At 42.0% G+C, this 27,809-nt stretch overlaps 1 protein-coding gene across 1 annotated transcript in view; it reads right to left on the bottom strand.

Annotated features, from left to right (window-relative positions):
• The window catches only part of hdac11 (histone deacetylase 11), a 67,489-nt gene that overhangs the window by 17,143 nt on the left and 22,537 nt on the right, over positions 1-27,809 (bottom strand). Inside the window, exons 9-10 of the mRNA XM_039612226.1 lie at positions 14,358-14,454; positions 5,285-5,463 (exon numbers count right to left, since the gene is read on the bottom strand). Of these exons, the coding sequence (XP_039468160.1) occupies positions 5,285-5,463; positions 14,358-14,454 (276 nt within the window). The remainder of the gene's footprint in view (positions 1-5,284; positions 5,464-14,357; positions 14,455-27,809) is intronic.

The raw sequence follows: 27,809 nt of genomic DNA on the forward strand, positions 1-27,809 counted from the left end.
ACAAATGCAAATACATGCAGTCTATCCAAAACGTGTTTTTAATTAATTGATTAATTACTTACTATCTACACCCACGCACATCCTTAACAAACACCACTTGATACTGGTCTGACAGGAGAAATAATAAATCAGTTAGCGCTGAATAAACATGCTTGACACCGTGTTTTTTATTTCAGTAATTAGAGGAAATTAGTAAAAGCCTCCATCTGCATATAAAATTGATCTTGGTGAAAACAAATGATTTACAGTTATACAAGCCTCTGTACACACATTTAATGATATACACTAATGAAATGGTTCTAGGAAAGTAAATACACTATGTAACGAATATCAAACACATGAATTCAAATTGTTGATTGCCAAAATGAAGTACAATACTGAGTGATGAGCTGCAGCTACAGCGTGCTCTCATTCTTTGATGTGTGCTTCAGTCTATGTTGGATCTGTTCCAACAGAAACAAAATAAGGTATTTACAGGATGCATACAGTATGTTTGGCTGTGTACATGCTTTCTTCATATCTTAATGACGCATTAATGCAGTCAGAGATTGTCCAGCTAAAGTTGCCTTTCAAATGGATTTTGTAGGACATATTTTCATATCCAGTCATGGTAGCTGGGGATCGGTCTGCCAGGGCCTCCGCTCCTGGCCGCCGCCCGGCTCACAATGCACCCGACCCCTACGGTGCCTCTTGTGGGTGGTGGGCCTGCAGCAAGGTGGGCCCATGTCCCTTTTTTGGGCTGTGCCCAGCCGGGCCCCATGGACTAATGACTGGCCACCAGACATTCGCCCTTGGGCACCCTTCCCGGGCCTGGCTCCAGGACGGGGCCCCGGTGAAGTGTTCCCTTTATGTTCTTCTCATAGGGGTCTTCTGAATCGCTCTTTGTCTGGTCCCTCACCCAGGACCAATTTACCATGGGAGACCCTACCAGGGGGCAGAAGCCCCCGGGCAACATAGCCCCTGGGATCCATGGAACACACAAACCCCTCCACCACAATAAGGTAGCGATTCGCGGAGGGGCTGAGTGTAAAAGTGAAGCTCTCAATTTACAGGTCGATCTACATCCCTACCCTCACCTATGGTCACGAGCTGTGGGCAGTGACCGAAAGAATGAGATTGCGGATACAAGCGGCAGAAATGGGCTTGCTCCGAACGGTGGCTGGCCTCTTCTTGGAAATAGGGCGAGAAGTTCAGCCATCTGGGAGGGACTCAGAGTAGAGCCGCTGCTTCTCCACATCGAAAGGAGCCAGTTGAGGTTGTTTGGGCATCTGACAAGGCTGGCTCCTGAGTGAGGTGTTCCGGGCATGTCCCACCAGGAGGAGGCCCCGGGGCAGACCCAGGACACGCTGGAGAGATTATATCTCTCGGCTGGCCTGGGAACGCCTTGTTGTTCCCCTGTTCAAGCTGGAGGAGGTGGCTGGGGAGAGGGAGGTCTGGGTTTCTCTGCTTAGGCTGCTGCCCCCGCGGCTCGGTGCCAGATAAGTGGAAGAAGATGGATGGATGGATATTTTCATATCTTCAGTCAGCAACTGGTCATAGTGCCTGCCTGATGTTTCTATCACGCCTACATAAGCCGTTTAGAGACCAGTGCCAGTAGAAATCAGAATAATGTGATTATTAGTTTGCAATCATTTCACTACCAAACTTTTGTTTTTTGTCTTAGAATTTAAGTACACATTCTTTCTCTCAGCAGGGCATTTTTTCAACCTTCCCTCAAAGCTGTAACCCAGTCAGTTTATTAATGTCAGAGCTGAGATTAATGGCACATTTGAATTGACTATGTTCCAGTGGAAGTAGTCAGAAAAACAGGTAATGTTTTACTCTCTAGCAAGGTAGAGCCATTCAGGCATCAATAGCAATACCTGGAATACAACACAATGCCTCCACCTCCATCTTTTTTCTTCATCCATTCAACTTTCTTTTGAATTTGGCTCTTTAGGTTTTAAGGAAGTCATCTGTAAATATTCTTTTACGTTGCATTTTTATTTACTTGATGAGTAATCATGTTGAAAAACTAACATGACAATTATTTACCAAAACATAGTTGTCATTTTTGCTCAAATAAAGCAGACTAGGTCCAGTCTTGTCTTGTCTTGTCTTCACCCCATCCACTTAAACTGCCAGCATAGTCAAGCATATTTAGTAGAGACTCGATTCAGTGAAATGTAGTGCATACTCAGAGTCACTTCTGACTATCCAGGCTCAATGAAAACCCTGTTTGAGAGAAGGAACTGAGTGGGGCATATTTTTCACATATAAGACAGTTTGTATGTTTCCCACTTTAAACCAAAATCAGCCTAACAAACAAACGAAAGCTGTTGAATTTCTATGACATCAGATATTTAATTTCTTTCTTTCCTTTTGTTTGTGCATCTTGTAATTTATATACTGTTTCAGTGACCTTAATAAATCTTAGTAACTTGAATCTTCATTGTTTTTTGTTCCCAAATTAATCACATCCTGATGTTTTCCCTCCAAGTCATGGTTGTCTCAGCTAATAATCCCTGCTATGGCTGGCAGTGTACAGGACTGATGGTGGGAGAGCAAGTAACACTTAAATATTTGAGGCTGAAAATCTGTATAAAAATGTGCACCTCCAAGTTGCGTAGTGTATCCAATGAATGTTGTCCTAATTGTGTCAAACCCAACCGTGCTTTTGCTTAGTTATGGTGAATAGGAAAGCTGTTTTGAGCTATTATTATTTATTTAAAAAAGCAACCTACACAGTTCGTCTGATAAGCGGACGCAATGTCTGAATAACACATAATAATACAATGTAGGATTATGAGCCTAAAGACTTTTAACAATGTGTGTCCTGTAATGTCCCAAAATCATCTGATAGGCATGCAACTGGCAGCTGGATGCTCTAATAAACTGGTTCTAAGAAACTGTGGGATACACAGAAATGCTGCACCCAGATGACTATGATCATTAGCTTTAACCCTCACATCTTTTAACTGCTTCATTCATTCTCTGTTTTGTATTGACTTTTAGCAGTGTAACTGTAAAGATGTATATTAGTGTAAGTGAGAGCTGCAGGATGTCCTCATTAAAAGAAATGTCTCCCACTGAGCTCTGATAAACCTCCAGAGAATCACTCTGTCACCGAAGCAAACATTTGAAAACTTCCAAATGTCACAAACATGAGTTTTGGGGCAGGCCCAGAGATTATGTTTTGTAGACAAGTTATTGGATTAAGGTGAGGAATGAATTCAGCAGCTGTGGTGAAGTGTTTTGGCCCCAGCTGAAACAATGATGTGGTCTAGATTTGCTACAGCTACAGAGATTTTTCTCTGCCTAGGCTCTTCTCCATGGCAACAGGAGCAGAGCTTATATGTCATATTATTTAGGACCAGACACTGTTTTCTCTTTTGGGGATTTCAATAAACAAACTTCCATACATTTAAGCTTTTTACAATAGTTAAAAACACTTCCAGAATCAGCTATCCCTACTCAGTGCCCGATTCATCATGTATACCTGTAACACACTACAACTTTCATATCAACTTTACCTTTATACATTTTTCCAGCACTGACAAATGTTTGATCATCCTCTGACTGCCTAGTCATAGGTGGTGAAGTTCTTACAAGACTGCACTGTATTTATACTTCCTGTTTATAAACTACATACTACAATAAGTATTGGGTACAGGACATTGACCACACCTCTAAAGTAATAAACCTGGATGTGAGGTAAGTATTACAAGCAGGGATAAATATAATAACATATAGTTTGGTAAAACTCAATGTTATGACCTCAGTGCTAAAATCGGAGCTGAATTAACACCTCTGTGACACTGTAGGGAAAGTCACAAAAAACAAACAAAAAACCCCAGAACATATCAAAGGTATCAGACTAACATTAGTTCTCTGAACACATGCAGCCCAATTTGTGGTTAAATATTGGTAATTGTTAACTGTGTGGTCGCTCAGACAGACTGCATAGGAGCAGCTCTGGAGGGAGAGGACAAAATGAGACACCACAGAAAAAGTAACGTGTATATAACCAAAGGAAGTGTGCCGTATGATATTTATCCTCGGTCATATACAACAATAAATGGTTTATTTTGATTAGCTGACAGAAACGGATGGATATTGTCAGAACAGATAAAACAGTAATATGTTATAGGATTTCTCTGGTTTTTAAATTTCCTCCATCGTTGCTTTTAGCAGTGTGTGTGTGTGTATATACATATCCATATCCAGTATATAACAGGTTTTAAAAAGAGGTAAATACTACCACAAAAATAAAGCCAAAATACAAAAGCAGTGTGTGAAAAACAAGGTACATTGTTGTGGCTTCCATAGGAATTAATAGGGTTAAGTAGCATCCGGGTATGGATAATCAAATTGTATGTTAACACCATTTCCAAGAAGAAAGACATGGAGAACTATCCAGTTGCTGTCGATTAACATGGAAATGGACTTAGGGTTGTATAACTTATACAACCCTAAGTCCAGCTGCCAGTTTTCCCAGGAGTGGTTGTCCTAGCAAATTCATCCCAAGATCAGACTGTACAATGCTTATGTTATAGATAAGAGGCAAAACAAAATAGGAGTAAGCTTGAAGGAAGAGAATGTGAACAGTGTTGTGGAGGTGAAGAGAGTGTCAGACAGGAGTTTGTGGCTACAAGTCAAAGGCTGATATTAAACACTGTCAGTGCATATGTCCTACAGGACATGTAGGTGAAGGGAACAGAGGTGATGAGGAGGAGTTGGGTAGGTAAGGTATTAAGCAGAGAAATGATGTTGTATGAGTCGTATTAGTTATAGTGAGTTGTATGTGATGCTGGACACTAAGGAAGGAGAAAAGGAATTATATCAGCGTGAGGCAGGGAGATCCAACTGGAAAGGATGCGCAGCAGGTTAGGTTGATTAAGGACAGAGATGGAAATGTACTAAAGACTGAAGAGAGTGTGTTGGACAGATGACAGATGTAGTGAGAGTGACCAGGATGGACAAGATTAGAAATAAAGAAAGAAAATTCATGGATGTAGTGCAGGAGGACATGCATAGGATGGATGTGACGGAACACGATGCTATGGATAGGGTGAGATGGAGAAAGATTATCTCCCATGGCGACCCATAAAGCAAGATAAGAAGCACTTTCTTTTTACCTGACTATAGGTTTGCTGGGTTGCTAAACTTTTATTGCATGAGTGGAAACCCCACTAATGATGATGATTAGCAGAGGTCATTTGCTAACTCAAAAATGGCCAATGTCATCCCAGTTCACTGCTGCTACTCTGAAACCCTTGTATAAAATAATCTGTAGTGACAGTACCTGTGGTGATATTGAGAGTCCTCCAAGTGGGTCCCCATCCAAGATGTCTGTCCCTGCATTATAAACGATGATATCAGGCAAGACCTCATTCAGTGTTCCCTCCATGTGGAGCTCAACCTTCTGAAGGTACTCTGAGTCTTCAGTGCCCCAGTCCAGCTCCACCTTCCTTTTTATTGCTCCTGGTGTTGAACAAAAAATTAATACAAGACTGGTGCATATAAGACACAGTGAAGATACCGAACATAGCAACTCAATAACCCAACTGATACAAAGTAGAAGCATTTATGGGGAGTTGATTCCAAAGACATCACTTATACATGGTCTAGGAATTGCTGTAGTATTTTAACAGGATTTCTTTTAGAACTGGCAGAGTTCTGAGAGCAATAAAAGAAATGAATATTATGAGAAAGTGTAAGAATAAATTGTCGACTGACTGTAATGAAGCTGGTATGGGAATAGTGAAGGAAGCCATTGATGGTATTGTAAAACTTTTGACTCGTATCTGTAATATGTGCTTCCAAATGAGTACTTTTCCAAGTAAATTGAAAATCTTTCTACTGTTAGATAAAGCAGGAAGTAACCATCATCTTTCCAACCTCAGATTAGTGTCTATACTTCCCCTGTTTTAAAACATATTAGAAAAACTTTTTATTAATAGGTTAGACAGTTTTATTGAAAAGTACAAGCAGTTTGACATAGTATGACACCATATGGCACTGAGTGAGACCATTAACCATCAAGTATAAATCAGTGAAATGAGAGGGGTAAAGCTTCAACACGGCCCATGCCATATTTTTGGTTAACAGACAACATTTCATCAGAAAGTAAATATAAAATATTTACTAATACCATTTTTGAAGTCACACAGGAGCGGGGCTACAGACAGAAATTGTTTATTCTGCAAATAAAGGATTAATGATACTTTAATTCGATTTACTCATGGATGCTAATCGTAGTTTTCATTCTAAAGAGCACTTGCACCTGAGATCACAACATCAGAGGGGAATAATTTAAAATGGTGGCGTAAAAAGACAATGAATAAGATATTAAAAAAAGATATTCAATAACAATGAATATCTACTTTGAAGTCTTTGTGTTTGTATATGGATACTTTATAGATACCTTACTGGTCCCAGGTTGGAGCCCCTTCTGCTTTCAGAACTCCCTTAATTCTACATAAAACAGACTCAACACAGCGCTGGAAACAATCCTTATAGATTTTGTTCCATAGCATCACATAGAGATTTTTCAGCTTTGAATTTCACCAAATCCCAAGAGTGCTCTGTTGGATTGAGATCTGGTACTATGGAGGCCATGTCAGCTGTGTGAAATCATGCTGCTTCCTGTGGAAACATGCATAAAAGGATGGCTACACTCTGGTCATACAATACTTAGGTAGACTGTTGTGTTTAAATCATGCTCACTGGGTGCTAAGTGATCCAATATGTGCCAAGACAATATCGTCCTATTTTAGTGAGTCTGTGTAACCTGAGTTTCCTGTTCTTGGTGCTTTAAAGTTCAATAGGGATGCCCTCGTTGTTCCCATGGTTATAATGTGTTTATTTGAGTTACTGTTGCCTTCCTGTCAGCTTGAAGCAGTCTGGCCATTCCCCTCTGGCAACAATGAGGCATTTTCAGTCAGAGAGCTGCTGTTCATTGGAAAACTATGAGCTAGCTAAGACTATTAGCAGAATCTAAAACAACAGCTGTCAGTTTAGACATCTGTGTTTTCATGTTGCATCCCTGGTCTGTACCACTGCATATGACCACGTTTTATTAATGGGAAAAGCTTTTAATTCCATGTAATTCTTTGTTTCTTATTTCAGAGTTAGACACCTAGAGTTACACTTGTGAACATTAATATTACATATTGCACCTTTAAAGTGTACTGAATACAGTGTTAATTTTGACAGCAAATGTTGATTTAGTTTTAGTCATAATTTAGGCATCAGATTTATTTTAGTTTAGTTTCAGTTGATAAAATATAAGATTATCATAGAAAAAATCTGAAGTAGATTCCTTTGACTAAAATGTTTTACCGGTGAGAGTTTCTCCACACCGTTTGCAAATATATTATTTTCCTTAACATCATACACGAAATGTGTCTCCTTTTCTCTTCCTCCCAAGAATTCACATTTTGTCGTGTTTTCATGGGAGCATTTAATTCATCGACGAAAGTGTAAATCCAGTCTTTAAGTCTGACGTCATTAGCCTTGTCTAGGGCCTAAACTACTGCAGGTCCCAAAGTCAAACAATCACTGTGGCATCACTGAGAGTTGAAAAAATGTCTAAACTCTTTCATCTGTAATAAAATGATCAGTGTGGCTGCTCTACCAGGTGTAACAATTAAGTTTAACATCCAGACATCCATGAAAATGGAATTTATGACATTTAACGGAGTTAGAAGTTAGCAGGAAGTTAGCTCGCTAGCTTTCATCTAAATACAATATAGCATGTCCTGATGGAGGGATTTCGGAAACAAATTAAAACGTACAGCTCTGCTATCACTTCCGACATAAATGAAGACAAAAAACTAAACAGCAGTGATGTTTGTAGGGTTACTGAAGTTGGGCTAGCTGGTATATAACGATGTGCTACATGATTGCTAGTGACACAGCTATGTTAGCATAATATAAACAGTGAAGCTGGAGGGCGAACCCTAACTTGATAAAAGTTAACATGAGGGTTCCCGATGGTTAGGGACTGTCATGATCGGAGGCAATAAGACGCAGGGTTCTCAAGCACGAACCGCTTTTATTGAATTGTAGCAGCAGTGTACGAGGCTACATCCATTTCTGAAGAAGCATGTACACACCAGTATTATAGCGACCCCTAGTGGCTGCCCCCATGGTAGCCTTACTAGGACAACATAAACCGATTTCACAACATCTCCCCCTTTAACAAAAGTACTTTAAACATAAAACAGTGTTGACAGAACGCAGGACATCACAGGGGTAGACTACCCTCAGTCCTGATAAGGGATTATTCTGCCCTTAGAACATAGAAAGGAGATAGCCCTCAGTCTCTGTATCTGAGAGGTACTTTAATCTCCCGCCCCCTGGAAGTCACTCTCACAGGTGTGGTAGGGCGGAGAGGAGATCCCGGGACAGGAACTGGCAATGCCTGCCTTACTGCTGGTTCTTGGGAAGCAGCCGCTCCTTTAGTTGGAGTAGTCGGTGTAGCTTGAATAGTGCTCTGCTGCTGCTCCTCAGGATCAGCGGTGCCTGGGACAGGCTGAAGGTGTCGTCTGTTGCGGCGAGTCACGTTCCCATTCGCCATCTCCACCAAGTAGGATCTCGGCTCTTTAGACTTACTGATGACCTTGGCTGGAGTCGTCCACCCCTTTTCCCCGTCAAGCTTCACTACAAAATCCTGGCCTGGGAGAAGCTCAGGAAGTGGACGAGCTGAATGTCTGCGGTTGTAGAAGAATCTGTAAGAGTCCTTAGCTGCAGCATCCCTTTGGCACACCGTGTCCCTATTGACTGGACTGGGCAGCAATGTCTTTTCGAGTACTGGGACGGTGGTGCGGATTTGACGTCCTGTCATAAGTTGAGCTGGGCTTGCACCGGTTGCTGCAATTGGTGTAGAGCGGTAACTCATTAAGGCTAAGCAGGGGTCAGGCTGTTTGAGAATGTACTTGGCCGTTTGGACGGCTCTTTCAGCAGCTCCATTTGACTGGGGGTAATGAGGGCTCGACGCAGTGTGGGTGAAGCCATAACTCAGTTTGAAGTCTTGGAACTCTGTTGATGTGAACTGCGTCCCATTATCACTGACCAGTTCTAACGGGATGCCCCATTTAACGAACATGTGTTTCAGCTTGTTACTGACCTGTCTGCTGGTTGTTGTAGTGAGGGAAGCAATCTCAATGTCTCTTGAAAAATAGTCAACAACGACAAGAAAGTTCTTACCCTCGAGCTCGCACAGATCAGCCACAATCTTTTGCCAGGGGCCATTGAGCAGAGGAGTAGTCACGAGGGGTTCCCGTCGCTGTGTAGGCTTGTGCTCTCTGCAAAAGATGCATGACCTCACCTTGTGTGTTATTTGAAGTCCAATGTTGGGCCACCACACTGTTGATCTTGCGTGCTCTCTACATTTAGTTAGTCCTTGGTGGCCTTCATGTAATTGGTCAAGGACACTGGGTCTGAGTGCTGTGGGAATTACGATGCGATCGTGGTAGAGCACTAGACCATCTGATTCTGAAAGGTGGCTTCTGGCTCCATAAAAGCCTTGCAGTGGTGAGCTCTTTGCCATTCTCCGAGGCCACCCTTGTCTGATGAAGATGATTGCTTTTTGAAGCTCTGGGTCCCTCTGTGTAGCTCTACGAATTTCCTCCAACTCATGTGACTTGATAGGTTTGCTTGTCACTACGTTGCTCACATATGCCTTGACCTGGCTGTCTGTCTCGGACGGGTAGCATCCGTGCAGTGGATGTCTGGAGAGTGCGTCCGCCACCACTAACTGTTTGCCGGGAACGTGCTCAGCAGTGACATTGAATCGCATCAGCCGCATCAGCAGTCTCTGACATCTCAGTGGCGTTTTATCAAGGTCATACGAGTTGATCAAAGGCACCAAGGGCTTATGGTCAGTTTGTAGACGTACATGACCCATGCCTTGGATGTAGTGGGCAAAACGTTCGCAGGCCCAGACAGATGCTAAACACTCTTTTTCGATCTGCAAATATCTTTTCTCTGCGTCTGTGAGTGTGCGAGAACAAAAAGCAACGGGCCGTAACTCCCCCTCATGGTCCTGTAACAGTGCAGCACCCAGGCCATAGCTGCTGGCGTCCGCACTGACAACTGTTGGTCGGCCTGCATCATAATAACAAAGTGCTGGTGCAGCCACGAGCATTGCTTTTGCTTTGTTGAATGCTTGCTCCTGAGGCTCGCCCCACGCCCTTACAGTCTCTTGAGTAGGTTGGAGAGGGGGTGCAGCACTGTGGACAGGCCCGGCAGGAATTTTCCAACATAGTTTATTAATCCGAGTACCTGCCTGAGTTGTTCTACATTGGGGGGGCTGGGCATCCTTGCAATAGCCTCCACCTTGCCATCATCAGGTTTCACACCATCCGCACTGATGATGTGACCGAAGAACTGTAGTTCATTCTTTCCGAAGTGGCACTTGGACCTGTTGAGCTTAAGGCCTGATGCTTTGATTGTCTGTAATACTGCATCCAAGCGTTGGTCATGCTCCTCTTTGTTAGCCCCGAAAACCAGTATGTCGTCCATCACGACGACAGTCCCCTCTAGGCCCTTGAGCAAGGTGCTCATGAGCCGCTGGAAGATCTCGGGTGCTGAAGTTATGCCAAATGGCAGGCGTCTGAAGCAAAACCTGCCCATGGGAGTTATGAACGTGGTTAGTTTTTGGCAGCTGGGGTCCAGTGGTATCTGCCAGAACCCGCTGGAGGCATCCAAAGTGGAGAAAACTTTAGCCCCTGCTAACTTGGGAGTTATGTCATCCAATGTGAGCAAGATGTACCGTTCGCACTTTACACCCTTATTCAGACATTTTAAGTCCACACACACTCTGACCTCATCCTTGTTGCACTTTGGAGCAGGCACCATTGGTGCACACCAGTCTGTTGGCTCGGTGACTTCCTCAATGATGCCAAGTTTGAGCATGCGCTTTATTTCATTTTCCACCTTTGGGAGGAGAGGAAAATAGAATAGAATAGAATAGAATAGAATTCAACTTTATTGTCATTGTGTCAACTTTATTGACATGTGCAATGAAAAGGCACCCGGCGTGGGGTGGTTACACTGTACGGCACTGCATCGTCGGTCAGCTCGATTTTTACAGGTTCACAGTTCAGCAGGCCAATTTCTCCAAACACATCCTCTGTTAAGTCACTATTGATTTTGTTAACTCTAGCGACTAGTCCCATGCGCTTCGCCACTGTCTTTCCCAGTAGGTTACTTACATATTGCCCTTTTATAACTGTAATCCAGTACTGGTACTTTTGGCCTTTGTACACTATAGTAGCAAGGAATTTACCCATGCACTTGACTTTTCCACCAGGGCTGTACACAGTTGGCTTACACTGGATAAGTTTGGGTCTCTGCTGTAGCTTATTAAAGGTTGTTTCTGTCATAACAGTGGTGTCTGCGCCTGTATCAATTTTGAAATCAACTGGACTGCCATTTACCAGTAGCTCAATGTCCCAGTCGGCATCTGAGCCTGACTCCTCAATGACTGTTGTTTTTGGCTCAGTTACTGCTCCCAGGAAAAGCTCCCCTATGAAGAATGAATCCTCATCTGAATCCTCTACAGCCTCAGCCCTGACCTCTTTTAGCATTTTGGTTTTGCATACAACTTCAAAGTGTCCCAATTTATTGCACTTTCTGCATCTTTTATTGTGGGCTGGGCAGTTTTCTCTTTTGTCATGCACCCTGTTGCATCTTTGGCATTTTGGGTTACTCTCACCATGTTGTTGCTCACGTACCTGACGAGGTTGGTAGTAACTCCTTCTCATGCTGTTATAATGCCTCTGTTTCACCTCATTCACAGTGCTTTCCACTCGCTCCGCACTTTGCTGTTTGACTTGTTCACTCTGGCGTGCTAGTTGAATGGCTCTATCCAGAGTTAAGTCCGCCTCGAGCTGGAGTTTTTGTGAAACATCTTTGTCAATTAATCCAATGACGATACGGTCCCGGATCTGCTCGTCTTTACTGCCGCCGAACTCGCAGTGCTGCGCGAGCTCGTACAGGCTCCGCACGAAAGCCTCGACCGTCTCCCCGACCCTCTGGCTCCGTTTGTGAAAACAGGCACGGTCGTGGATAACGTTTCTCTTTGGGACGAAGTGCTCATCGAACTTTTGTATAACCAGATCATACTCAAACTGCGGACTTGGCCTGGCCTCTGTAGCAGCAGGAAACACAAATGAGCCATATATTGGTTCAGCATCTCTCCCCATGGAGTAAAGAAGCGAGTTCACCTGCACTTCGCCGCTCTCCATCCCTAGCTTGGACGCCACTCGAAAACGGAAGAATCTCTGCCGCCATATCGGCCACTCTGCCGGCTGTGTAAAGTCGAACGGCTCCGGAGGTCCAAATTTAGCCATTTCTCCGTGTAACTTGGCGTGAAGTCCTCAATTCTGACACCATGTCATGATCGGAGGCAATAAGACGCAGGGTTCTCAAGCACGAACCACTTTTATTGAATTGTAGCAGCAGTGTATGAGGCTACATCCATTTCTGAAGAAGCATGTACACCAGTATTATAGCGACCCCTAGTGGCTGCCCCCATGGTAGCCTTACTAGGACAACATAAACCGATTTCACAACAGGGACAAATGCAATCGCATGGCAGGATGCTGTAAACGGACCAAACTTCAGTCATGAGAACAACTGAAATAATCCATCCACAATACCAGGTTAGTCATTAATATACTGCTGCATGGGCTGGGCTGTAGTTACATCGTAAGGTTTTAAAAACTGAGCTTTAAAATGAATAGCGGTAATAAAAACCAAGAGAGGCCGACAGTGATCACTGACTGTTTTTAGCGGCTTTTTGAGATTAAACAGAACAAGATACAAAGCATTAAAATATGTTAAAAACACAAAAGGCTTATTAAACGCAGAGTAGTTTGGGCCCGGAAGCAGGGTTCGTCACCTTAAAGACCGGATACATTTTATCATAGTGTTTTTCCTTAAGCATTCGTTCTTGTCGCCAACGAAAACTAATGAAAATTATAAGTTGACAAAATTACCACTGATTGAATAAAGCGCTAATTCAGTAGGTGAAAGTGGCTTTGGGTGTAAAAACAACTTGAAATACATCCTCAGCATCCCTAGTTTAAAAAATATAAACTAACCAAACTTCTATAACAAGGATGCTGGATGTTACTTGTTTGATCTTCAACACAGTGGATGTGACATGTAAAAGCAGCACCCAGATCAATTACATGTTTAACCAGTAATACATTAAACGGTAACAATATGGTCAATATTGTTCCCTTTACCTGTATTTGTGTATGACGGACACTAGAGAAAATGGCTAATTATTTATAACAAGTATCAAGTAAGGATGCTGGACCAATATGTGATTTAGCTCTTCCGACTTTCACAAGACCTTTTCATCTATATTTTACAGTACATTTTATTGACTTTCTTTAGTAATACTCTGTTTGATTAACAAATCAAACTAAAACAACATCTGATTTTTTTTTTAATAGAACATCAATGTAGGTAACTGGATTTCTTCATTCTAAAATTTTACAATTCTGCAGAAGTGCTTTAATTCCATTTATACTAATTAAACTTGAACATTATGAAAAAGGTTAATTAGAAAACCTTAATGTTTTTAAACAGAATAAGGCTGTAAAAACAGGACAAGCCAGTGCAACGGCACATTAAAGTAAAACAAAAAGTTCTTGGTAGTTTTTACAAGACTTTCAAGAAAAAAAAAACATTTAAGCTTGGGTTTTAAAGGTACAGAGAAATAAATGTGTCTCAGAGAAAAAATGTGAAAAAGAATACGACTGCAGTTTTTTTTTTTTTTATCTTAAACAAGCCAGAATATACATTTATTTTACTCTCTTAAGGGGAGAGACAATTATAAAATGTCTTAAATTCAATTAATTGTGCCGAGCAAGATAACTGGATGGAGGACGGAGAGAATTTTTTTAAGGCACACTGCGACATTTGCTCTGCAGAGTATTGTTAGAATCGAGGCTACACAGTGGAATGCGGCCCCTGTCAGAGTAGCTTTAATGTATTGACAGATTAATTTGTGCAGAAGCCATGATTATGGTGTCGCAGGGGCTGCTGCGTGCTAGATTTCCCGCTGAGTGCTAACAGAGTGAGTTGTAGTGCTCGGGGAAATCACAGCATAATTAAAATGGTACACAGTGACATCTAAGGGATGGGAGTGGGGGAAGGCAACTAACCACTACTACTACCTCAACCTTGATGGGGTATTTGGAGAAGTGTTGGGTTTGTTTTTGTCATGCATTTAAGTCCCATAGAACATGTGAACGACAAACCTGTTTGAAGGTACGAATTATTTCAAAATTGTTATGAATTGAAAGGTCAAAAGAGGCAGTTTGAGAGGAAAATCAACGGTGCTTTTCACTCACTTTTGGCATATTCGTCTCCAGGATAAATGTAGCGATTATACATATCCATGATGAACACTCGCCTGTCGTCCAAAAAGTCACGCTCGTGTCCATTTCCCTGTAAAACAGCAGGACCACGTGCCATTAAAAAAAAACAAAAGAAAAAAAACATGAAAACATTTTGATGCTGTCACTTTTCTCCAAACATCATTAAGCACCGACAAACTGAATCAAGTAAGCCTTTTTCACCCTTGAAGATGTCTTTGACAGTCAGCTACAGTACATCATTTGAAAGTGCCGAGGTCCACACAGGTGTCCCTCAGACCCATTTGTTTACCCGAGACATGCTGCGCTGACTGACAGCAGCAGATGAGGAATAAATAGTCTTGTCATCTGAAGGCATTAAATGTTAAAAATGCTTTCAAAAAACTCATGGCTGTTTTTTCACTTTTCATTCCCTCCCCTCCATTTGTCACTCAAAGTGTCTGGCTGCTGTCAGGAGATTAGGCTTTGTGCCAAGTCTAGTAGTACTGGATGGAATAGCGGATGTATGGGACGTGAAGGACAGTTTTGTACCAGCTGAGCATCATGCTCAATGACTGTGTAATGCATTTTTGTATGATGAATGGTAAAGATGGCTGCTTGATAGGCTCTCATGTCTGGTTCAACGACAAATCCAAAGTAAAGATCAAGTGAGTGAGTGGAGCAAAGCAGGGCTGCACATGAAAGAGCACAAGGACTGCAATATCTATAGAAATTCATCATTAAACTTAAATACTGCATTCATGACAAATGTCACAGACAAATGCAGAACTAAATACAATAATGTTTATATAAAAAAATAGCATGGATCTAAAACAATGACAAATGAACAAAGTGAGCCAAAGTGTCACTGAGGAGCCAACATTAGCTCAAATGCTGTGAAAGCAGAGAAGGCAGATGCTGCATCAAGAGCAGACAATTAAATAAAGAATCACCAGTCTCCAGAACGCTGACTCCACGATGTAACAACAGCTTCACTGTGTGAACAACTCAGTCTGACGCTGTGGGTTTGCTTGTGAGAAGTAAATCTCTCCCAGCTGCAGTCCAAAAAGGAATGCTTTCAGTGGTTGATGCCATGATGTCCGTCATGCATGTCATGCCACTCCATGACATGAATGACAGACATGCAGTGGGAAAAATGCAATTTCTAAAAGAGCAGCAATAAACTACACTGTGAGTCTGTAACCCAAACTGTATTCCCGCTGGATTGTTTATGATTAATTACTTTTAATTTAAGATAAGATAAGATAACCTTTATTAGTCCCACACGTGGGAAATTTGTTTTTATTATTATATTATGAAACTCCCTGGTACCAAACTCTGACTTCACTTTATGTGAAGGCTAAACTTAGTAGAAAACATGACTTTTTTAGATGAAAGATATTGACAAACAATCTTATAAATCCTGAAGAAACTAGGTGTACTAGTTATTTAGTGAGAGTGAAACTTAATATTACAGTAATTATTATTCAGCAAGAGGGTGTGAGAATATGTTTAGGCTTAGTTTTTCATGAATAAATAATGGGACAGTTTAACATGTTACATGTTGTTGAGGTTGTATTTACCAAATCCTAAGACCTGCAAAGGACCAGATGATCTTTTTATTATATGATGATGCATAAAAACTCCAATTAAAAGAGGGCGCATTTTCTTTTACTTGATTGCCCCCTGTAGCATTGAATGTCAATTTGGACTAAGCCTTTAGATTTGATCTCGTCTCAATTTGCAAAAAATGTATTTCAATGAACATTACAATTTGATTTATAATAAATTTCCTCTCATCGAAAAGAAAAGAAAAACTTTACATTTATTCTTTAAAACCATTTGTAATCAGGTATCCCATCATCCATCAGCAGCCCATATGGACATATAACCCAGATAACTTTAGGTGTGTGAATCAAAACAACTTCTGAATAAGGGGGAAAAAAGTCTATATTAGAGATGTGCTGGGACATTTTTCATGATCCTATTACTCTGGTCAGAGATAGCAGAGGACACAAGAGTATCATAATAATCAACAGATTAGTATACAGTTAGAAAAAACTTCAGTCTATTACTGGAATTGATTAATCAAACCTAATAAAAATGGTTGACTCCAGTAATCTATATATTCGTAATCACAAATTTTGGTTTTTTTTTATTCTTACAGTGAAATCAAAAATATCATGCATGCTTGTCCCTCTAAGACAAAAGGTTTTGAAGAGCATGTGGGTGGGGCTACAGTGCTCAACCAGAGTGGTGTGGCAAATAGCAAATCACAGGTATTTATGCAGCAATTTTCTGCTCTTACTGAGCACTCGAAGTGCTTCTATACTAAAAGCCATATTCACCAAGGACACTTCGACATGCAGTTTGGAGAAAGGTAAGTCACATTGTCCCCTAACAGCCACCGAGCTCTGCCCCTTACATAACCATATTAAAGAGGCATCAAAACAGGAATACAGTAGTAGTGACGTGGCAAGCAGATATCACGGGATGTCAGTTAAATTGACCAATTGTACCACTGCGGGGTCCAACAATGGCTACATTCACACTGCAGGCGAAAGCGCATCAAATCCGATTTTTTTGACCCTATGCGACCCATATCCCATCATGGTATGACAGTGTGAACGGCACAAATCCGATATTTTCAAATCCGATCTGGGTCACTTTCGTATGTGGTACTGAATCCGATACATATTCGATGTTTTAGAAAGCGACTGCTGTGTGAACGGTCATGTCGCATTAAATCCGTCTTTTACGTCACTGACACAAGACAGACGCCAATTATCAGCGCCGGAGAAGTGAGCGAGAAGACATCGCGAACGCTTCCTGGCCATCCCGTGTAGATGTTAGTGAGACTTTTGGGAAGTCAACGTTGGAGAAACGTGAACATTTTATTTATACTGTATAATCTGCAGATTCTGACAGAAATCTGCAACTATCCTTTGAAGCAGCGCTCCTCTAAAACAGAAACAAGGATAATTATTATGTTATTTACGTTATTATGTAAATAACAAAATAACTTAAAGCAAAAATTGGGAAACGTGAATTCCGAAGTCTTTATATTAACGGCCATCAGTCAAACAATATTGTTTGGTCTGGGTCTAAACAGAGCGCGTTGTGTGTGACGTCTTCTTTTGCGCATGCGGGCCGCTTTGAGCGTTCACACTAGAGAGCGTTTGTTGTCGCATTTTATTTGTAGTGTGAACAAGCAGACAAAAAAATCGGATTTGATCAAAAAATTGGAATTGAGCATTAAGACCTGCAGTGTGAACGTAGCCTTTGATTCCAAGGATTTCATACTGATACCTAATGGCAGCCAGGGTGCCATTGCCTAGTCTGTGGAGGTCTCTGTGTCCATCCATGGATAAGGCCATCAAAGACTTACCACCAAACTGCTCATGGTGACCAATGTTACAGCTTTTCCAGACCCTGAAAATCACAGGGTGCAAATACCAAATATACAGGACATATACTAGAGGAGACTGGGTCCTCACAGCCCACCCTAATGAAGTCAATTTTTGATTGTTTGGTTAGAGACATTCACACCAGTGGTCTGTTGGAGGGCATTTTGTAGGGCACTGACAATGCCCATCCTGTTCCTCTTTGCACATCCAGTCAGAAACGATGATGAGGGAAAAAAAATGTCTAACTGTAAACTCATTCCAGTTTAGGGATTGTGTCATTGTTGCCCCTTTAGTGCATCTGTTGTTAATTTCAGTAACACCAAAGCAGCCGAAACTGATTAACAACACCCTCTGCTACCTAACTGACCACATCAACATTCCAGAAGTTTCACTAAATAAACTCTGTATAATAGTATATATGTGACAGGAAATACAGAAAAGCAGAATACATCCTATTTTAATTGGTAACTTTTGATGGGCATGTAATGATATACACATAGATTGTTTTCTGTCTCCTCTCTTTTTTAATAGTCTGGAGAACTTGAGATGAAATGGGACTGCATGTAGCACATAGGTTAAAGAGTTTGAAAGACCCACCTTAAGCTTCTCCAGAACAGCCAAGACATATTTATTTGCCCTTAGATTATTTTAGAGATGCATTGTAGACATCATATAATAACAATCAAGACATGGATGCATCTGAAGGGTATAGACAACTGTAACTTTTGCATGTAGTTGTATTTTATACTGCATGAATAAACCAACATACTGAACGGAGGGGTCACACAGACTTCTTTTAGAAAATGACTACATAAGTGAATGCCCTGTCTTCTAAATCTAAAAGATATGCGGAGACTATGAATCATCTCATATGCTGCCTGAGCTCCTGCTGCCTCCAATCTTATTCATCTTATCTTCTTCCTCACATCCTGTACTGTACAATAAAAGACTGCTGTTTCACTGTCATTTGTTAGTGTCAGCTGAAAGCCTTCAAAAAGGAATTTTCCCTCAGTTCTTTGGAACATTTATCCTCCCTAACTAAGCTTGAACATCTGAATTAAATATAAGAACCATCCATTAATGCTTAACAAATCATAATCAAAGAGTATTAAAGAAAAATCCCTTTTTTCCATCTCAGAGATGCAGAGAATATTTTTTTAGGCTGCTGACTGTTTATAGACATACACTGTAGTTTTGGTGATTTATAATTAATATAATAATGTCTGTTTTAATTCAATGCCAATAAAACAGAGTTAAAGTCAAAATTGGAACACAGAATAACAAGGTTTCAGTACGGAAAATAAAAATTGATTTCAAAATGAGAAGCTGTTTAGAAAACCACTTCCCATACATGCTCACCCACGTAGTGATAGCATATCCCATTATTTCATTTCACACTCACAAATAGAGATTTATAAAAGTTAACTATATAACCCCCGGCTGCAGACACAAAGACAAATTTCTGATCTAATGAGGACACACATACGATTTTTCTCGAAAAGGTATTCTTACAAAAGGTGTGAACACAAAGCGACAGCACAAAGCAAAGATAAAAACCGGCACAGAGAGACTTTAAAGAGATCGCTGCGATGAATCAACTGTAGAAACATGAACAGGTAGAAACGGAGGATGCAGACTGACTGTTCATCAGTTTGTTACCTGTTCAGAGTCTGGCTCCTGGCCTGGATTCAAAGTTTACTCAGCTTTACCATCACTCTGGGTTCTTGGCTAGTTTAGCATTAGCATGCTGTCCGTACAGGTGCTTGCAAAGAGCCAAAGTTGTGTTAGCAACATAATGAAGCCGTTTCTGTCCTGGTGCAAGTGGAACCAATAAGCTGAATCGATGAGCAAACTAAAAATTCCAAGTAATGGAAGTACTGGTTCTTGTTTCCCATCCCTACTCATTAAGCATTAAATGAGTATTTGTCCCTTTCTTTGTATTCTATATTAAAATATTCTAACTATTTTCTACGTTCCAGAAAAAAAAACCCTCTGAAATCAAAGAAACTTATATAAAAAGAACACAGGAAAAAAACAGAAAAACACAAATTAGTGAGCAAACAAAAACTATTAAGATGTTGACGAGCAACATCTTCACACCCTAATCTCCTAGAATGGGATTATTTTACCCACCATCATCATAAAATTGTTGAATGTCAGTGATGGTGAACGGTCCCTGGAATTTCTAACTGTACTACTGTATTTGACAGCATGAGTGGTGTTTTACCAATGTATAGTTAAAACATTAAAAGTTTCAAATGCAATCTCCAAAACCTTCAAATGCTAGAATGAGGACTGCCTGAAAAAACAGAAGACCAAGAGTTCCCTTTGCTGCAGAGAGAGCCCATTAGTGTTAGCCACCTAAATTACCAGCTAACTTCACCTCACATTAGAGCCTGCATCAATCCTTATGAGTTTAAGTAGTAGACCTTTCTCAACATCTGAGAAACTGTTACAAGAAGATTGTGTGGATAAAGACTTCATGACTAAACTGCTGCAAAGAAACCAGTACTGAGGGAGGCCAATAAAAATTGGATAACTGCTTAGGGAAGAAATGTAAGCAATGGACTTTATGCCAGTGAAATCTGGACACTGGCTTATAGTGTATGTTTGTTTCATAGATTATAAGCCAGTGTCGTCGTTGTTTCATTCTCCTTGAAGAATGAAGGTGATAACTTAAAAGCTGGTTGACAGTCCCAAGGGTCTTTGTGAAAAAGTTTCAACTTATTTCAACAGTTTGAAGTATTGTAGTGGTACATCGCCAGCAGGCAAAGATGTGTACATGAAAAAAGAAGGCGCATCCATGCTTACTTAAATACGAGGGCTGTGAACTAGTGTACACAACAAAAACACAAACCCAGACATGTCTGAAAACGAGCACCACTTGTCAGCCACCGATGATCATTTGGTACAAAGTACAATGCAGTAAAATGCTGCGGCTGTGACCTTGTGATAGCTGGTTGGGCCTTCCTGCGTGGACTTTCTCTGGTTACCTCAGCTACTTCTCACAGTCCAAAGACATGCATGTTAGATTAACTGTGAATGCGAGCAGGAGTAATTGTCTGTCTCTCTGTGTTAACCCTGTGCCACCTTTCCAGGGTGTACCTCACTTTTTGCCCTTTATAGCTGGGCTAGGCCAAATGCATGGTTGGGTAAAAAATATAAATATTTCATTAATATAGCTGGCCTAACCAAATATTTATTCAAAGTGACAAAACCTGTGATGGAATACTGAGCTATGAAAAAACACACTGCAGAGATGTCATCATAGCAAACGCTTTTAGAAAACATCAGTGATTGTCCTGGTACAGGTAAGTCAGGTGAACATTTTTTGAACAGATTCTCTCCTTCCAGACATAATATTGCTCTATATTGCAGAAAATAATGAACTGCTCGCCTTTATTAAGCATTAAGTATTATGAACTATATAATGATCAACGGATATATGTATCTGAGATCATAAAATCCATATTTTGGGTTCCGTATCAGGTGATGCTTTATAAACGTAATAGACAGATAAGGATATGCTCTCAGAACTGGACTCCAAGCAAGCGTCTTATAAACTCAACCTAAAAATCATTACTGCTTTGCTGTCTGGGTGAAAAAGCATCACAGCATTGTAGAATCTATTACACTGCTCACAAGAAAACGTTATATGTCATAGTAAATGGACCGATACTTATATAGTGCCTTTCTACTCAATTTGAGCACGCAGAGTGCTTTCAACTACAAGTCACATTCACACAGTCACACACACATTTGTACAATGCTTTTTCTCTGTACCTCAGCACTTCTATCCAATATTCACACACATGCTAACACTCTGGATGGTTGCACTGGGGGCAACTCCGACACATGGACAAGAGAAACCAGGGATCAATCCACCGACCTGCTCTACCACCTGAGCCACAGGTGCCTGATGTTTCCAGCTTATAATTAGGATTTTACTGCTTTTCTCTCAGCCCAATTATCTGCTAAGAGGGCAGCGTAGATTTATTCTTCGTTCTTAATGAATAATTCACTCAGCATCTATATTGATCCCTACCATTTGTCAATAGATGAAGGTTATTACGTGCAAACTGGTCTCAAAAATGAATGCAAGTCTATTAATACAATACAGCCTCGAACCAGGGTTGTTAAGACATCATCAGTGTTTGCATAATTCTTAAGCCTAATTGGTGGTGGTCATTATGCTGAAAATACATCTTAAGGCAAATATATGTTAATCAGGGTCTTAAAAAGGTTGAGTCATTGTTTTCTACAGCTTAAGTGAGTTCAGCCCAGAAATGATGCACAGCAGGTTGGAAAATGAGAGAATAGATCCTAATTTCTCTGTCATTATACATTACATTATACAGTGTTAAATGTATTACTGTGGAACAGCAGGACTGCTATAATGAAATAATATATAATTAATTAAATAAATATTTTTAATTAATTAATTATTGACACATTAAATTAATTATTTATTTCACATTTTCACACACCGAAACAGCAAAAAGACAAAAAAAACAAAACAATATCACACAAACTATATGTTAACCCAATTTAATTTTAGTTAAGTAAACTCTAAAAATTCCAACAGATACCTGGTGCTTAGAATACAGTTGAATAACTATTAAAAAACAGATGATATAATATTTCTGTGCAGGTTGCAGTCTTCATGATGAACACGCTGTTGCAAACTCTGCTCCTCTCGGTGGAAATGCACCTTCTCTTTCCTCTTTGTATATAAAAACATTTTAAAAGTCAGTTTAATCTCAAAATTCACTGTTAAAAAATCCAAAACACACCAGACAAAGAAAAGCGAATGGTTCAGTCTAACACATGTGCCAGTGAACCATTAAACCTCAGTAAAACTATGCGGTTATGAAGCGTAACTTTTACCTCAGCCAAACAGATTTGCTTAGTTATAAATAAAACAGCGAAGTAAACGTGACCCGACAGACAAAACCAGAGTGAATTAAGTACAGTGTTTAACCACTGAGAGCTAAAACTCAGGTGAGGTTTCAATGTGTGCCGGTGATTGGACATCAGCAGCTGATAAAGTAGGTTCGCCTATAAAGTGCTCCGTAGGGAAACAAGCTCCAGCAGCTCTGCGCTCGGGAAAAAAAAAAAAACATATTTACTTAACTTGTGCAGAAAAATTCGCCGACGTGTTATATCGAGCACCGGCTGCCCAGTTAAACTGTGACTATCACCAGGTGACAGGGGATTTCTTTAAATCACCCTGCCGTTCTCTCTTCAGCTAAGACTCCTGAGTTAGAAAACACAAACACTGCAGTTCTTTCACTCACGAGGACGGTCACAGAGCACTCGCACAGGAGACACTCATGGACTCGCACTTTGTCACCGTCTGCGTTTCTTTATTTATACAAGATGTTTCTGTGTGTGTGTGTGTGTGTGTGTGTGTGTGTGTGTGTGTGTGTGTGTGTGTGTGTCTCTCTCTCAAGGTAACAACGTCACTCAGAGCAGCGGGTTTTTCCCTTCTCTACTCGTAAAAGAGCTGAGGTTTCACTTCTAAATGTTCTCTGAAGACAGGAAGCGGTTAGTACCTGCACACAAGTTACTAGGTGAAAAGTCACGTAGACATGTGCTTAATGATGAATTAAGGAATACATTTCATGGAGCTGATCACATATATGTTCAATAATCTTTTAACACCAGGTAACGTGGGCGTGTTTCTTGAATTAGCAGCAGGTGTTACAGTTTTTTTCTATTGGTTTGGCGCAGTTTTCACAAGCAATTGGTACATTTCCAAAACTCTTAGTACTTATATCACAACAGATCATCAAAAGTGCACCTTTTTCAAACATTTCAGCATATTTTCAATTGTGTTAGTACAATACACATAATGACAAAATATCCTTGACACTACACAAAATAAGTGTTTCATCTAAATAAATGTTTCGTTCACAGTTACTGCCTTTCATAATGTTATCACTATAAAATTTTGGATTTGCATCTCTTATCAGTCAGTTTAATACATTTGTCTGTCACTTCATTCAACTGATCTTAACGTTTAATCAATGAATCATTCATTATGTCCACGGATTTCCAACTTGACTGATTGTTGTCTGGTCATTTGTAAGTTACACATTGCTGCAAGAGCTTTCAATCTAGAAATACTAATTGCTAATTGTTTCCCCCTGATGATCACAATTAGTTACCATATACAGGGAATGCAGAATTATTAGGCAAATGAGTATTTTGTCCACATCATCCTCTTCATGCATGTTGTCTTACTCCAAGCTGTATAGGCTCGAAAGCCTACTACCAATTAAGCATATTAGGTGATGTGCATCTCTGTAATGAGAAGGGGTGTGGTCTAATGACATCAACACCCTATATCAGGTGTGCATAATTATTAGGCAACTTCCTTTCCTTTGGCAAAATGGGTCAAAAGAAGGACTTGACAGGCTCAGAAAAGTCAAAAATAGTGAGATATCTTGCAGAGGGATGCAGCAGTCTTAAAATTGCAAAGCTTCTGAAGCGTGATCATCGAACAATCAAGCGTTTCATTCAAAATAGTCAACAGGGTCGCAAGAAGCGTGTGGAAAACCAAGGCGCAAAATAACTGCCCATGAACTGAGAAAAGTCAAGCGTGCAGCTGCCAAGATGCCACTTGCCACCAGTTTGGCCATATTTCAGAGCTGCAACATCACTGGAGTGCCCAAAAGCACATCCATCCATCCATCCATCTTCATCCGCTTTATCCGAGGCCGGGTCGCGGGGGCAGCAGCCTAAGCAGAAAGCCCAGACCTCCCTCTCCCAGCCACCTCCTCCAGCTTATCCGGGGAACACCAAAGGCGTTCCCAGGCCAGCCGAGAGATATAATCTCTCCAGCGTGTCCTGGGTCTGCCCGGGGCCTCCTCCCGTGGGACATGCCCGAACACCTCACCCAGGAGGCGCCCAGGAGGCATCCTTGTCAGATGCCCGAACCACCTCAACTGGCTCCTTTCGATGTGGAGGAGCAGCGGCTCTACTCTGAGCCCCTCCCGGATGGCCGAACTTCTCACCCTATCTCTAAGGGAGAGGCCAGCCACCCTTCGGAGGAAGCTCATTTCTGCGGCTTGTATCCGCGATCTCGTTCTTTCGGTCACTACCCACAGCTCGTGGCCATAGGTGAGGGTAGGGATGTAGATCGACCGGTAAATTGAGAGCTTCGCTTTTACACTCAGCTCCCTCTTCACCACGACGGACCGGTGCAGCGTCCGCATCACTGCAGCCGCAGCACCAATCCGTCTGTCGATCTCCGGCTTCCTTCTCCCATCACTCGCGAACAAGACCCCGAGATACTTGAACTCCTCCACTTGGGGCAGGAACTCATCCCGACCCGGAGTGGGCACTCCACCCTTTTCCGGCTGAGAACCATGGCCTCAGATTTGGAGGTGCTGATCCTCATTCCCGCTGCTTCACACTCGGCTGCGAACCGTTCCAGTGCGAGCTGGAGGCCTTCACCTGATGAAGCCAACAGAACCACATCATCCGCAAAAGCAGAGATGAGATTCTGAGGCCACCGGGCGAAAGCCCTCCGCCACTTGGCTGCACCTAGAAATCCTGTCCATAAAATTATGAACAGAACCGGTGACAAAGGGCAGCCCTGGCGGAGGCCCATCACCCACCGGGAACGAGTCCGACTTATTGCCGGCAATGCGAACCAAACTCTTGCAACGGTTGTATAGGGATCGAATGGCCCGTAGCAATGGGCCAGACACCCCATACTCCCGCAACACCTCCCACAGGACACCCCGAGGGACACGGTCGAATGCCTTCTCCAAGTCCACAAAACACATGTAGACTGGTTGGGCAAACTCCCATGCACCCTCGAGTATCCTTGAGAGGATAAAGAGCTGGTCCAGTGTTCCGCGACCAGGACGAAAACCGCATTGTTCCTCCTGTATCCGAGGTTCGACTAGCGGACGAACTCTCCTTTCCAGCACCCTGGCATAGACTTTCCCAGGAGGCTGAGGAGTGTGATCCCCTGTAGTTGGAACACACCCTCCGGTCTCCCTTCTTAAAGATGGGGACCACCACCCCGGTCTGCCAGTCCAGGGGTACTGCCCCTGATCTCCACACAACATTGTAGAGGCGTGACAACCAGGACAGCCCTACAACGTCCAGAGCCTTCAGGAACTCGGGGCGGACCTCATCAACACCAGGGGCTCTGCCACCAAGGAGTTGTTTAACTGCCTCAGTGACCTCGCCCCCGGAAATTGGCGGGTCATTCCCCTCATCCCCAGACTGCTTCCTCCTCGGAAGACGTGCTGGTAACCCCCGAACCAAATGGTGGACACCAGAGGTGAAGGGAGCCACCAGGCTGAAGAAGGAGTCCTATCGGGCTTGGTTAGGCCTGTGGGACTCCGGAAGCAGCCGACAGGTATCGACAGGCCAAGCGGAATGCGGCTCGGGCAGTGGCTGAAGCAAAAACTCGGGTGTGGGAGGAGTTCGGAGAGGCCATGGAAAAAGACTTTCGGACTGCCTCGAAGAGATTCTGGCAAACCGTCAGGCGTCTCAGGAGGGGAAAGCGGTGCTCTACCTGCACTGTGTATAGTGCTGGCGGAGCGCTGCTGACGTCGACTGAGAAAATTGTCAGGCGGTGGAAGGAATACTTCGAGGACCTCCTTAATCCCCAAAAGCACAAGGTGTGCAATACTCAGAGACATGGCCAAGGTAAGAAAGGCTGAAAGACGACCACCACTGAACAAGACACACAAGCTGAAACGTCAAGACTGGGCCAAGAAATATCTCAAGACTGATTTTTCTAAGGTTTTATGGACTGATGAAATGAGAGTGAGTCTTGATGGGCCAGATGGATGGGCCCGTGGCTGGATTGGTAAAGGGCAGAGAGCTCCAGTCCGACTCAGACGCCAGTTAGGTGGAGGTGGAGTACTGGTTTGGGCTGGTATCATCAAAGATGAGCTTGTGGGGCCTTTTCGGGTTGAGGATGGAGTCAAGCTCAACTCCCAGTCCTACTGCCAGTTTCTGGAAGACACCTTCTTCAAGCAGTGGTACAGGAAGAAGTCTGCATCCTTCAAGAAAAACATGATTTTCATGCAGGACAATGCTCCATCACACGCGTCCAAGTACTCCACAGCGTGGCTGGCAAGAAAGGGTAAAAGAAGAAAAACTAATGACATGGCCTCCTTGTTCACCTGATCTGAACCCCATTGAGAACCTGTGGTCCATCATCAAATGTGAGATTTACAAGGAGGGAAAACAGTACACCTCTCTGAACAGTGTCTGGGAGGCTGTGGTTGCTGCTGCACGCAAATGTTGATGGTGAACAGATCAAAACACTGACAGAATCCATGGATGGCAGGCTTTTGAGTGTCCTTGCAAAGAAAGGTGGCTATATTGGTCGCTGATTTGTTTTTGTTTTGTTTTTGAATGTCAGAAATGTATATTTGTGAATGTGGAGATGTTATATTGGTTTCACTGGTAAAATAAATAATTGAAATGGGTATATATTTGTTTTTGTTAAGTTGCCTAATAATTATGCACAGTAATAGTCACCTGCACACACAGATATCCCCCTAAAATAGCTAAAACTAAAAAGAAACTAAAAACTACTTCCAAAAACATTCAGCTTTGATATTAATGAGTTTTTTGGGTTCATTGAGAACATGGTTGTTGTTCAATAATAAAATTATTCCTCAAAAATACAACTTGCCTAATAATTCTGCACTCCCTGTAAGTAGAACTGTGTTTGGGACTTTGCACTGTTCAAATATGGAGCAGGATAGACTCGTAGGGAGAGGAAACCTTCATCGGAGAGGTGGTGGTGCTCCTCGACAAAGAGGTGGGCACAGACAAAGAGAAAGAGGTGGTGGTGCTCCTCGACAGAGAGGTGGTCTTCAGAGAAATGTAGGCAGAAGACAACGCACCATCATCTCTAATGAAGTCCGGGCCATCATTGTTGACCATGTGGTTAACAGAGGCTTTACCATGGCTGAGGCTGCCAGGTTGGTACAGCCTAATTTACAAAGGTCAACTGTCAGCTCTATCATCAGAACTTTTTGCCAAGAAAACCGGTATGTCT

Source organism: Oreochromis aureus, linkage group 5 (assembly GCF_013358895.1).
Source record: "Oreochromis aureus strain Israel breed Guangdong linkage group 5, ZZ_aureus, whole genome shotgun sequence".
Taxonomy (NCBI): domain Eukaryota; kingdom Metazoa; phylum Chordata; class Actinopteri; order Cichliformes; family Cichlidae; genus Oreochromis; species Oreochromis aureus.